The sequence below is a fragment of the Pelodiscus sinensis genome, chromosome 11 (assembly GCF_052426305.1).
Source record: "Pelodiscus sinensis isolate ZL-2025 chromosome 11, ASM5242630v1, whole genome shotgun sequence".
Classification (NCBI taxonomy): Eukaryota; Metazoa; Chordata; order Testudines; family Trionychidae; genus Pelodiscus; species Pelodiscus sinensis.
The window spans coordinates 17,573,003-17,586,053 of record NC_143062.1 but is presented as its reverse complement, the minus strand read 5'-3'; the positions used below and the strand labels follow the sequence as shown (position 1 = coordinate 17,586,053).

Here is a 13,051-nt window from a genome sequence, read left to right as displayed (position 1 = left end):
AGCAGAGCCTAGCTGCACTGGGTCAAATAACTGCAAGGTATGCTGCAGCTACATTTTATTCTTAAAAGAACAATAAGAATATGCCAAGAGGCAAATATAATGGAGCGCAAGATTTCAGGCTTGTAAGTTATAGGAGCCATTTGGCAATTCAGGCATCTACTGGGGAGAAAAATATTTGTATAAACCAGCCACCAATTCTTGCAGCTAGCCAGAATGAGCTGTAGAATCCCACACGAGTCCCTGGAGCTTCCTCACAGACATACACCCCAGGCTCCTACTTCAAGTTCTCACACATCCTCACCATTGTTTTCCAAGGCTGATCCGTCTACGTTTTGCTGTTGGTTTGCTCTTCTTTTCTCACTTTTGTGGCACCCAAAATATGCCAGTGCTGATGATGAATGGGATACTCTGGGCTTTAGTCTGGAGCAAAAATCTGAGAGCCATTTGGTTTAAACAAAAAGTGAATTTGCACTGTGACTATTAATCAGCAGAGAACTGAGGTTCCTCATCGGTTTCTGTCCCGAGGCAAGTTCATCCAGTTCTCCGTGCACTTTGCACACTGTTTTCACTTTTAGGGGGTGAATCTTGTGCTGTGCCTCGCAGAGTTCCTCCTCTGGCCTGTTATCCAACACAAAGGGGCCAGAATGGGGGTGAAGATCTCAGCCAGGGTATGCTTTACTTTAAGCTCACCCACTACAACTGGTTACACTTATTCCAGACTTGCTATGGAAGACAAAGCATCAAACGACTAATACCGTTAGCAGGCTACAGAACTCCAGGCCACTGCACTCAGCAGAGGAGATTGTAGGGAACGAGATAAAAATAGTGACTCTTGGCTCATCCATAGCACCTTTCATCTCAAAGAGCTTTTGAAAACATCAATGAAGCCCTGTACATCTGTGCAGTCAGTCCTCGTGGAAAAACAGCGTCATGAAGCAGTGAAACAACCCGCCTCAGGGTTGAGTTGCAAATCAATAGCCAAGCCTAGAACAGAACCCAGAAGTCCTATTTCACTGTGCCTTGCTCTAACCATTAGAGCACTGCCTTCGCTCAAGAATAAGACCCCAACCTATCAGTTCCAGGAAAAGTGAAGCCTGGGAAGAGTACACACATCGTATAAATAAATATGTATTAAAGGGAACTTGCAACTTATTTCTGTGCCCGAAAACACCCTGTGCAATACTGCTACTAGGTGGAACTCTTTGCCCAAAAGGCCAAGAGCTTAGTAGGATTTTAAAAAGGATTGGATATTTATATGGATAATGTGGCTCTCTAAATTTACAATAGTAATTAAAAAAAATGAAGATAAGATATTACCACTCCTCCTACATTAGGGCATCAGCCAACCTTGAACAGTTTGTGAGGGGCTGGTTCTCCCAACACTATAGGATTTCTTGTACCTTCCTCTGAGGCTAGTCTGAAGCAGCTGGTTCTGTCTGCTGTAAGAGAATGGTCTAAGTGGACCCTTAGTCTAATCCAGCCTGGAAATTCCTGTGTTCCCACTGTTTGATGAGTGCAAGGTCACCACAGCAACTTAGATTTAACTTGTTTCTCATGTCTGGTTTGCTGTTCGTCTTTAAGAGGGACCAGATGACTACTTAGTACCAGAGCCAGATGTATGGTTGCCCACCTTGTGTGCCAAGCCCTTACAGAACTCTTTCAGTGGCCTCTGCTGGCCAGCATTCGCTGCCTCCTCTGCTTCTGCAGCAATCTCAGAGGGACAGTTAAAGGCTGCTTCAGTGCAATGGCAAAGGAGTAGGTGGATGAAGGCCAGCAGCAGATGGGAAGAACAACATTTGAGGCTTTTTAAGTCCAAAGAATGCTGTATTGGGACTCACTTTCAGAAACAGCTGTGACAGCTGACAAAAAGCCAGGTGCGGTTACTGCCATTTCCCCCCCCCCCCCCCCGCCTCCCACACATAAACCCCCCAGGCCCGTGGACATCAGAGCTGCATTGTTTAATTCCTCACACACTTCTCCACCCCTTCCCCCACCTCCCATGTGTTCCCGGTATATTTAAAGTCTTGTGGAATTTGCACAGAACTAGACTCCATGCCTGGGCCAACTGGCAATCTGCTGTAGGGAGGGGAATAGAGCAGAGAAACATGCCTCTGTGCTGACTCTGGGAGGAGCTGGACTGCAGCTGTTAGGGGGCTTCCCTCATCCAGGGCTGCACTCATCCCAGGCTAGAAAAAACACTGCTGCCAAATTTACTGCTTGATACAGCTCACTGCAGCGTATTAAATAGCCACTTGATATGACTCCAAAGTTTGCATCACTCCAATGCAGTTGCTGTTACTCCTAAATTCAGACTCTCCTCCCATTAAAAACATGCATCATGGGAGGAACATGCCTTATGTGTGTATAACCGATTGCATCTTTGCACTGTATATTGACAAAGTGTGACTAATGGGTCTGGGAACACCACAGAGGCAGCATCCAATCCCTGGAAAGAGTACAGTGTTCTCCTGGGATGGGAGCTCTAGTAAACTAGATTTGTGCCCAAACCGAGAACATTTCATGTCAATCTTAAAAGGACTCCTCTTTTGGCCAAAGTTCAGAGCTAAAGTTAAGCACTGCTGCTTATAAAGCACACGGAGTTCCTCAAAGGGAAGGCACCATACAAGTGCTCAGTATTATTATATAGATGACTCCTCCACCCTCCCATCCTCTGCTTTGATGGCCCTAATCTTGCCTTTAATAGAAATACAGTTATGCAGTGAATGTGATTTGAAGAGACTACGGACTGGACTCTACAGGAGGGGTTACTGCCAACAGGGGTAACCCATAACCCAAAAAGCCCGGGATAAAATTTCCAAAAGGCATCTAAGTTCACCTTCAAATAAAATGTAGGCACTTAGAACCCGAAATCCCACTGACTGACACTGAGACTTGAGCTTTTAGGGTCTAAGATTTTTGGCACTTTTGAAAATTTCATTCTTGGTCTACATACAGCTTTTGTACCATATATAAAACCAGATTGTTATAGCAATTTCTACCCCTCATGTGAAACCTTTATGCCAGTATAATTGCAATCTTATATTGATATAACTATTAAGGAATGGAAGAGGAATAAACTCTACTGATCTAAACACCTTGGCTGCATCTAGGCTGGCAAGTTTTTCCGCAAAAGCACGTGCTTTTGCGGAAAAACTTGCCAGCTGTCTACACTGGCTGCTTGAATTTGCGCAAGAACGCTGGCGATCTAATGTAAGATTGTCAGTGTTCTTGCGCAAATACTATGCTGCTCCCGTTTGGGAAAAAGTCCTCTTGCGCAAATGTATTTGTGCAAGAGGGCCAATGTAGACAGCTAAAAACTGTTTCACGCAAAAAAGCCCCGATGGCGAAAATGGCGATCGGGGCTTTCTTGCGCAAAATCGCGTCTAGATTGGCACGGATGCTTTTCCGCAAAAGCGTCCGTGCCAATCTGGATGCTCTTTTCTGCAAATGCTTATAATGGAAAAACTTTTCCGTTAAAAGCATTTGCGGAAAATCATGCCAGTCTAGATGCAGCCCTTTATACTAGTGTCGCTGTATAAAGTTGTACAACCTCTTGCCACGCTGGAGAAGAAGGGAAAGTGGAGGGGGTTGTACAGCTTTAACAATACTACTTATCTGTGTAGATGAGTCCATTTGTTTCAGAGTACCATCCCCTCTGGTTTAAATTAATCCAAATGCAGGTTCCAACTTGCACTAGTCAGTCTAATCCAGCCAAAGATAATGGCATATATTTGTACATTTCCAGACCTAGGTTTCTCTAGCTCAGAAATATTCTCCTTAATCCATTTTTTGTAATGCAAGGCCAAGGAATTTCTAGAACATTACACAGAAGAGAGAGCACATGCACACAGCACCCAAATATATAACTGAATAGAAGCTAAAGTAAAGGAAACCAGACACAGAATATCATCATTTTATCTCAGCAAAAAGCAGGGCTGGTCTTTCCTTTCTGCCTATTTTAAAACCTCACTGGGGGAATCATATCTCTGTGGCATTTTTCCATTCTCTGCTATGTGCCAACAGTGGCCTAGCCATAACTTGCAACAAGAGAGATTGTTACTGAGTCAGGCACATTCTTGCTGGATGAATTGCAGAGAAGATTTAAAACCACTTGAAAAGCAATCTACCTTGGCCATATCACTAACTACCTTTTATCCAGGGGAAGTCAGTGTCAGTCCCAAATAGATCCAATTTCTTTGTAGAAGTAGAACTGGGGCAGTGACTCTTCACTATGTAGCTCCAAGACAAATAAAGACCAGTTTCCTTTCTTATCTCCTCCCCTTCTCCTCCCTACAAGGTTCCATTTTTCTGTGTTAAGGAATGGTGGTATTTCACAGAAGGGAGAAGGATGCTGTATGTCACATTAACGGCAATCTACTGTACTATTTAATGTTACAGCTGATGATCTGATGGTTTGGATTAGCCCACTAGAAACCAGAGCTATACTGAGAGAAGAACTGGGCACATGCAGCCTTGCATGGCTAGGAACAGTGAACAGATGCAGGAATATGCTGCAAAGGAAGCTAGGAATTACTGGGATTTACACAGTAGGCCTCACGGCAGCCTATAATAGAAGGTTGGGGGAAATCAGGGAATATTCAAGCCCCTCTGTGCACTGATATCCCAAGTCCTTACCCAAGACCCAGGTCCTGCACTGAGCTCCGTATGGACTGGTCTTTCTGAGAACCTCAGTGAAGTTATCAGGAGCGTCATATAGGAGTCTTCCCAGAAGGATCTCATCATAGGATTGGGGTATGTGAAAACTGAGGCTCTCAGAAACTAAGTGATAGGGCTACAGTCACATAGAAAGCTCATGGTAGAACTGGGAATTGAAGCCAGGTCTCTCGACTTGCAGGCTAAATCCCCAACCCCAGGGCTGTCCTTCCTCAAAATGCAGAATTTGGGGAAGGTAGGAATTGTGAGGGAATGGGAGAGATGGACATACAGATTAAATCATACAATTTCTAAAGGCTGTATGAGAGAAGGAAGCAAGAGATGCTAGTTATGTTTTAAGAGTCCTTCAGAGATGTACCTGTTCCAGCATTTACATGCAACCACTAAGCATAAACAAGCAAGCACTTAGGAACCATCTTCCTCCAGCAGCAAGAATCCAGCTTCTGCCCCCAGATTCCCTCCTTCTCAGTCTCTCAACAACAGCACTAACAATAAGTGAGACCCTCCAAAGGGAACCCAGCAGCATCCCTACCGAGGGCTCCCTGGCAGATGTCTGTGCGGGTGGCTCCGTCAACAATGAACTGCGGGTTGGAACACATTTCCTGAAACAAAACATAGTTGGTTTTTAAGGTTTCAGTGACAAAGATATTGGTTCTTGAAATGCTATGCAATCCAGCTAGACAAAGCCATCACCTTTGAGCTACACTAGTTTATCCTTAAGTATATGGCTTCGTTTTTACAATGGCAGCCCAGTGAACATTTAGGAGTGTGGGTATGGTAAGTAGCCAAAGACTCTAACCATCTTACTTGGAGACAACATTTTTTGAAAGAAGGACAAAGATAATTACTGTTGGGTGTTTGTCCAGGCCCTAGTACCATGGGATCCTGCTTTGGTCCATGACTAGATCTCTTTCGGTGCTACAGCAATACAAATACTTTTGTCAATCCTTTGGAACAGTCCTTTTGTTGCATGGTTGTACAGTACCTGATTCTCCACCAGAGCCTCTGGACACTACTGTAGTACAAACAACAAAAGTGTCTCCTCTGTGCTGTGTCTCATAATACAAGCATAGTGGGTGTCACAAATTTAATAACAGGTGCACCACATGTCAAAGGAATACAAAGAAAACCATTTTTCACAAAGCAAACAGTCAGTGGAACATCCCATTGCTGGAGGTCAGAGAGTTCACCATTGTATGCACTTAGATACTACAGGGATAATGCCATATAAATATGTCAATAGGCTGTTTATTTTAAAGAGAGCTGGATGATATAATGATTAGACAAGCTTGCAGAAGTAAAACCTGTATCATTCACTAAGCATATTCCTCTGAAGCACCAGGTATGGACCGTTGCTATGAGTGTGATTCCAGACTTATCTTATGAATGGTTCAATCCAGTACAGCAAGAAGCTGGACGCCAAAACAGATGGTTATTATTCTGATTTGAAACAGCAGGAACCAGGTTACTAAGCTAGTAGCAATGATCTGACACAACGTGGAAAACTCTGTGCTCTAATTAAACAGTTACATTCATTTATCGCTGGAATCAGGGTGGATTGCCAGTGGAGGCAAGATCTAAATCAATGGCAGAAACAGGAACAGAGCAGTTGCCATTCCTTTGGCTCTAACCACTGGACAACACTGCCAATGTGGGCTTGAAAATTCCTCTGTGACAACATTTAGGAAGGCAAACCAACCAACCAATTGTCTTTGTTTCATTGGTTCCTCAAAGAAAAAAATCCAGGAATGATTCTCTACATAGGACACAAACAAATAAATAATACATCCTATACATAGTACGTAGAAGGAATTAATTCTTGCCTCACCGTGGGTCTCTTCCACTTGATTCCATAGGTTTTAGAGGAGTTTGGACCCAACTCTTTGAAGCCCAGGGAAGATGCTGTAGGAGGGAAGGTGTCATCTTGGAAGAGGGTGCCTCTCTGTAAGCATGCATTCCGAAGCGTCTCAAAGTCCTGGCCCAAGTACTTCACTGCATTCTCGTGCTTTCCCAGACCTAGATCCTTAGCTCTCTGCTTCTGGACCTGAGCCGAGACGCCTGTGCAGTACACTGGGGTGATAATTTCTTCTGCCATCTTTGGCAACTACCGGACTAGGCAAGCACCACTGAAACAGAGAAAATAGACAGTTCTCTCACATGACTTATAACAACACTAATGCCTTGTCTATGCTAGCTATCTGTACCCGGAAATGTTAAGTGGGCATAGTGACAGTAAGGCCATATGTAAAGTTACAAGTTTACAGTGGGACAGCTGTACCGATACAACTGTGTTGTTGCAAGAGCGCTCATCTAGCCATGTCAGAAGTGGAGAACTGAACCTCACAACCCTTACTCAGCTTTAGCCAAGGAACCTAATAGCAAAGCATAGTATGTAATAGGGATGTAAAAGTGTAGTCAATTAACTAATAAGCAAAAGCTTATAGGTTAATGCTCTGGACTACACGCATCCCACCCCCACACTTGCCAGTAAATTTTTTAGCAAGCTGGCCAGCAGCCCAGTTCAGTCCTGGGCTTGTGATGGGTCTGGGACCTATCCCACTGAACCTCTGCATTTAAAGTGTATTAGGAGCTGGGCAGGCAGGCAGCCCGGCTCAGTTCTGGCTCATGCCGGGTCCAGGAGCTCAGACCATTCCCTACACAGGGGCTGTTGCCACCCCACACCACCACCTCTTTATCAGAGGCAGCAGCACTGGGCAACAGGCAGCTGGTCCACAAGGAGACTAGTTAACTGGCTCCCCTCATGGACCAGCTCCCACCTGGCATCCCGCACTGCTGTCTCTGATACGGCGGCAGCAATGCAGAGTAGTGGGGTCTTCTGGGGAGTGAGGCTGGAGCACACTGGCTGCCAGCCCTGCCCCCAGGAACTATAGAATAGTCGACTAACCAATAAGAATTCATGAGGTTACTCAACTATTCAATTAACCGATATTTAATATCCTTAGTGTGTACCCTGCTGAGCATTCATAGCTGTACTAAGTCCCATGATATATTATACTTTGGGGGAGTGCCCTGTAACCCTTATATTCCTCATTTGTATGCAATTGTAATATTGCATAGAAAGCATACCATGTGAAGTGTCATAGGAAAGGTTATGAACTGCTGAAACCCATTATTCTAACTAAATATTTGTATCTTTAGTACATATAAAGTTATGAGTTTATGTTGTATGGTTATCACTCAAACATATTGTAAATTGGGGAATCAGCCAGGGTATGTCTACACTACCACCCTAGTTCGAACCAGGAGTAACGGTAGTTCAGAATAGGAAGCCTAGTCCGAACTACCTAGTCTGTGCCGCGTGTAGCCACGCGGCATGGAGTCCACACTAGCGGACATTTAAAAATGGCGGCACCCGGCTTTATGCAAATGAAGCCCGGGAAATTCAAATCATTTGCAACTCCGGTTGCCTACATTACCATCCTAGTTCGAACTAGGGTGGTAGTGTAGACATACCCCCAGATATTAGCGCTCCAAAGACAACAGCAAAGAAAATAGTAAATGCCCAGGCAAGTATCAAAACAACCATCAGCATCTGTTGTCCATCAAGGGAGCTACAATTCAAAGATTCACTTGCATAAGGCCACATGAAGGGAATTGCTCTATCTTGTCTGGGGACTCAGGAACTCCCCCAAATGTGCCTGGATTTGTATTCTCCAAGCACATGGACTAAGGGTATAAAACCAAATACAGTAGGTCATACTTTGCCTTCTTCTTGTCCACAATCATACTGCAAGCAACAAGAACACAGAGAAGACTGAAGAATCCAACACAGGAGGCTGGCCCATGTTTAATTATTAAAAATTGCTTAATCTAGATGTTGCCCAATCTAATGGAGTTGAAAATTTAGACTGTGTGCTTATACTGTATTGTATTTATTTTGATCACTAACTCTGACTTTTTGCCTATCATTTACAGTCACATAAAATCTATCTTTTCTAGTCAATACATTTGTTTTTCTGTTTATCTTTTCCTGTGAGTTTGTCTGACGTGTCTGGTAATCAGCTCAGGTTTTACAAAGGCTAACGTATGTCCACTTTCCAGGGATGAAGTTGAAAACCAATTAATACATTTGCATTGCTCGTCCTGAGCAGTGCAGGACGGTATACTCCTGAGATACAGTGCAGTGATCTGGGGAGAGTCAGCTGGGGCCTTTCTCTGTGTGATTTGTGAGTAGCTCTGGGAGCATTCATGCAATCTACCTTCATGTAGGGTTCCACTTGCAGTTGTGCTGAGCAGAGGCACCAACTTTGAAAAGAACCAAGGGATGCTCAATCCCCAGTTCTGCCCCAGACTCCACTCCTACTCCACCGCTTCCCTCAAGGCTCGACCCTCACCCTCTAGCATGCCAATTCCTCACTCTTCCCTCAGCATCCCAAACACCACAAAATAGCGAGAAAGGAGTGATCAGCAGGGTCCACTGGTAGGCAGGAGAGGCTGGAAGCCGATGGGAGGTTGCTGGTGAGTGCTCAGCACTTGTCAATTTTTTCCCGTGTGCACTCCAGTCCCAGAGCATCCAGGGAGTCAGTGCCTGTCAGGGCTGTTCCCCACTCTGGTACTCAGAGTGCAGAAGATGGGGACCTGTAAAGGGCTCAAAACCTTGCCTCTACAGACACTGGTTATCAAAAACTCCCCCACAGAATCACAATACACAGATTTTGTTGGGGATTTGCTGCCATCATCAAGTGGTTTTATCCTTAAAACTGGGGATGAACACTTGAAATCACTCCCAGGGGTACCCCAAGCTCTTTTGCCACAAAAGAGCTTGCAAAAAAGAAAAAAAGAGAAAAACAAGCTGCAGTCTCTGGTAGCTGACCCCTCCTTCAGAGGCGTGCAGATGCACAGAGACAGATCTTCCAGGACAAAATCATCACCTTAAAAGAAGTGATTTTTATTACAAAACAAAAGACAAACTTGATAAAGCATACTTGGTTGCTAGATGTTACAAAGCAACTAAGGAAAACAAATTAAAATGGGGAAAAAACTCTGGCACAATGATTAGATGGTAAAGGGGGGAGGGAATTCATAGAATCACACAGAGCAATTCAATCCAAACCACAAAATAAGGAAACATTACCCTGAACTCGACTGGATTCACATTTCCCTGTTATTTCTAATTTTCTCTTTGTTCGGTCCACTCCCATGCCCTGAATTCCATGGGGAGCATGGTACTCCTGCCTGGGTTTAAATTGTTCTGTCTCTCTAAAATTCTGGTTTCTCTCCCACACAAAGAAAGCAGGCAGGGAACCTATGTCCAATTCAAATGTCAACCCTCTATCTCGATTGGTTCTCCTGGCCCCCTGGCCAACACCTTTGCTAGGTACCTGAGCTTAACCCCATAGACACAAGGTGCTGATGAGCACTCCTCCTATCCATTAGAGTGTCTATGGTGCTGAGTGACAACAGGTCCTGAAGGGGTTGCTGATGATTGTCCCTAGCAACAAACTGTGAGGCAGTCCAAGCTGGAGAGTTAAAGGGGGCACAGCATCCCCCAGTCTCAGGCTCCACCTAGGGGTTGCCGTCACACTCACCTTCCCAGATGGACCTGCTCTCAGCTGAATAGATATCTTCCAACAATACTTAACTTTACAAGTGTTTTACTTTCCCCTGCTCTATGAAGGATTCACCTAAAACATACAATTCTCTTACGCTACCTGTAAGGCATTGTCTATGCTAGTCCATCTGTACCAGTAAATGTTCAGTGGGCATAATGCCACTAAGATCATATGTACACTTACAAGCTTACGGTAGCACAGCTATACCAATACAGCTGTGCTGTTGGTATAATGCCGCTAGGGAGCTCTCCCATTGACATAATAAAATCAGCTCAATGATCAGTCGGACAGTGTTTCACACTGGCATAGCACTGTGCTGGCTCTCTGTAGCTGGGGGAAGGTGTGTGTTTTCATATCCCTGAGCAAAAGATCTTCCAACATAAGTGATTGTGTAGACATGTCCTAACAAAATTATTTAGGCAAAGCTTGTTCACACATGGCCATTTGTGCTAGCATCCTGTGTCTGTCTATGCAGCATCAAGCTGAATTAGCAAAATTACGTTCCAACGTGGGTAAGCACCCCAGTGTCCTTCATGCTACTTTCAGGCACTCTACACCTTGTGGCAAAATGCAGGACAATGTAGCACTTTAAAGACTAACAAGATGGTTTGTTAGTCTTTAAAGTGCTACATTGTCCTGCATTTTGCTTCAGCTACCCCAGACTAACACAGTTACATTTCTATCACTATTCTACACCTTGTGGGACGTTGATGCTATTGTGACAGATTGGCTCACAGAGATCCCCTTGAGACTGTCACCTGATGTGTTGATCATACCACTGAGCCAGCCTATCACCACCACTGTTCTGCTGGATCAGATGCTCTGGTATCCCCTCAGCAAAGGCACAGAATTGGGGCAATGGACTCAAGCCAGAAGTTTTATCTTTAAATTAGCGGCATCCCTTTGAAAATGCCAGTTTTACCTGTGGGGGAGTTAAAGGGGCCAAAGGGAGTAGAGGCTTTCAGTGGGAGTTTGAGCACCTCCAGACTATGGCATAATGTTCTGAACAGAACCAACAACTGAGTAGCTGGCAAGCAGGATTTAGAACACAATGTAAAAGGAGGTAGCAACCTCTAGATTATAGAAAACAATGGAGCTTGACTGGAATTTCATGAGTTGATTGATTATTGCTATTTTTAACTTCAGAATGGTGACAAATGCAGCGTCATGTCCAAAGTTTCCCAAAAAGAGACAAAAAGGTTCTAGCAGATGAAATGTTTTATTTACCCCAGGAAGAGCTTTACAGACAGTAGAGGAATCTAGCACTCTAGAGTGGCTGAGCGTTCTTCAGTTACTTCAGAATTTGTTCACATACAGAATAACCCGTCCCTACAACCAATAGAATTATTCCAATTAGTGTAGTCGAGTTGTTCATAGAACTAAGCATGCAAGAAAAAAACCCCAGGGGATAAAATCAGCCATGCTTCCCAACATCACCAAGTCCTGCAACTGCAGAATTAATTACATGATAAATATACCATACCTGCAGTACTGGCAAGCCACCCGGAACACTGGGTAATAAACAGCAATTCCCACACCCACAATTAGCTCCTTTTCTGCTTACTAACTGTGAAAAGAATGTGAATCAAGAAGATTCAAGGAAAAAGGAGGGAACAAACACAAACCACAAGCGCAACCTCATGGTGGGCTCAGACTAAGAGCATGGAACTGAACTCCGGTAGGTCTCTCTAGAACCCAGCACTTCCAGGCTGATATTTCTGTCATGCAGTGAGGCAGATCATCAACTGGTGTCAGTCAGAGTTATGACAGTACAGTAAACGGCAGCAGTTGAGAATCTGGCCCAACTTGTCTTCAGACCGGTCTTTGCTACCAGTTTTAAACCATGTTACAAAATTGCAAAAGAGTCAACCTCTGTACACCCAGGCACTTGGCCTAAACAGTGTTTTCAACTCTTTCACTGGTGACTGTGTTTTCCAAAGGGGTAAAACATGTATGCACTAATCTGCTGAGACAGGTGTTTTCAAACCTGATTTAGTGGACAAAGGCAAAACAGGCATCAGTACTTTTCTCAAACTCAATGGACAAAACTAGGGACTATTTTTAGTGGAGAATTACTACTTCCTTTATCCTATCTGTTGTCTGCTTAGACTCGTCTCTCAATATATGTATTTGCAGAGCCCAGCTCAATTTGATCCTGATACTATTTGATGTCCCTAGGTCAGGGGTGGGCAAGATATCTCTCGCCAAGCCACTGGATCATGAGACCCTCAAGCACACAGCAGCTACCATTTTAAGTGCAGGGCTGCTCCTTGTGACTCTCTACTCTGAATGGAGGGGAGGCTTCAGGTGATCTCTCTAACCTCAGCCCAATCTTCAGTTCCTATTGGTCGGAAACAACTGGCCAATAGGAACTGAGCCCAACCAATATCTTAGCTCCTATTGGCCAGAAAAAATCAGCCAATAGGAGCTGAGAGAATGGCCTGGGGAGATGGGGGTAGCGCAAGCCACTCTTTCCCTCCCCCCCTGGAGTTGAGAGCCATGTAGTAGGAGTAGGTGAATTATCCATGCTCTGGGGCTGCAGCAGGTAGGGAGTCCAGCCTGCCTTAGGTTAGCTGCTGGGCTGCTGGCCAGGAGATGCTTAGGTGCCTCCCAGCCAAAGCCTGCCTCTGGCACCCCATCCCTTCCGCACTCCAACTCCCTGACCCAAGTCACCTACCAAACCCTTTGCATACACACCCCCGACCCAGGTCACAACCCCCTCCCTTCACCTAAACTCCCTCTCAGACCTCACACCATCTCCTGCACTCAAGTCTCTTACCCCGTACACCCTTCTGCACCCAACC

The 13,051-nt window shown here is 44.8% G+C and overlaps 1 protein-coding gene across 3 annotated transcripts in view; it reads right to left on the bottom strand.

The window, feature by feature from the left end:
* The window catches only part of CAPN1 (calpain 1), a 66,102-nt gene that overhangs the window by 44,127 nt on the left and 8,924 nt on the right, over nucleotides 1–13,051 (bottom strand). For 2 of the 3 annotated variants that reach the window (XM_025178174.3, XM_075939138.2), the window contains exons 2-3: nucleotides 6,503–6,800; nucleotides 5,207–5,276 (exon numbers count right to left, since the gene is read on the bottom strand). In XM_025178174.3, the coding sequence (XP_025033959.2) occupies nucleotides 5,207–5,276; nucleotides 6,503–6,769 (337 nt within the window). In that variant the 5' untranslated portion in view covers nucleotides 6,770–6,800. Of the gene's footprint in view, nucleotides 1–5,206; nucleotides 5,277–6,502; nucleotides 6,801–11,474; nucleotides 11,577–13,051 lie in introns of all 3 variants that reach the window. The other variant, XM_006136584.5, reaches the window with a different exon arrangement.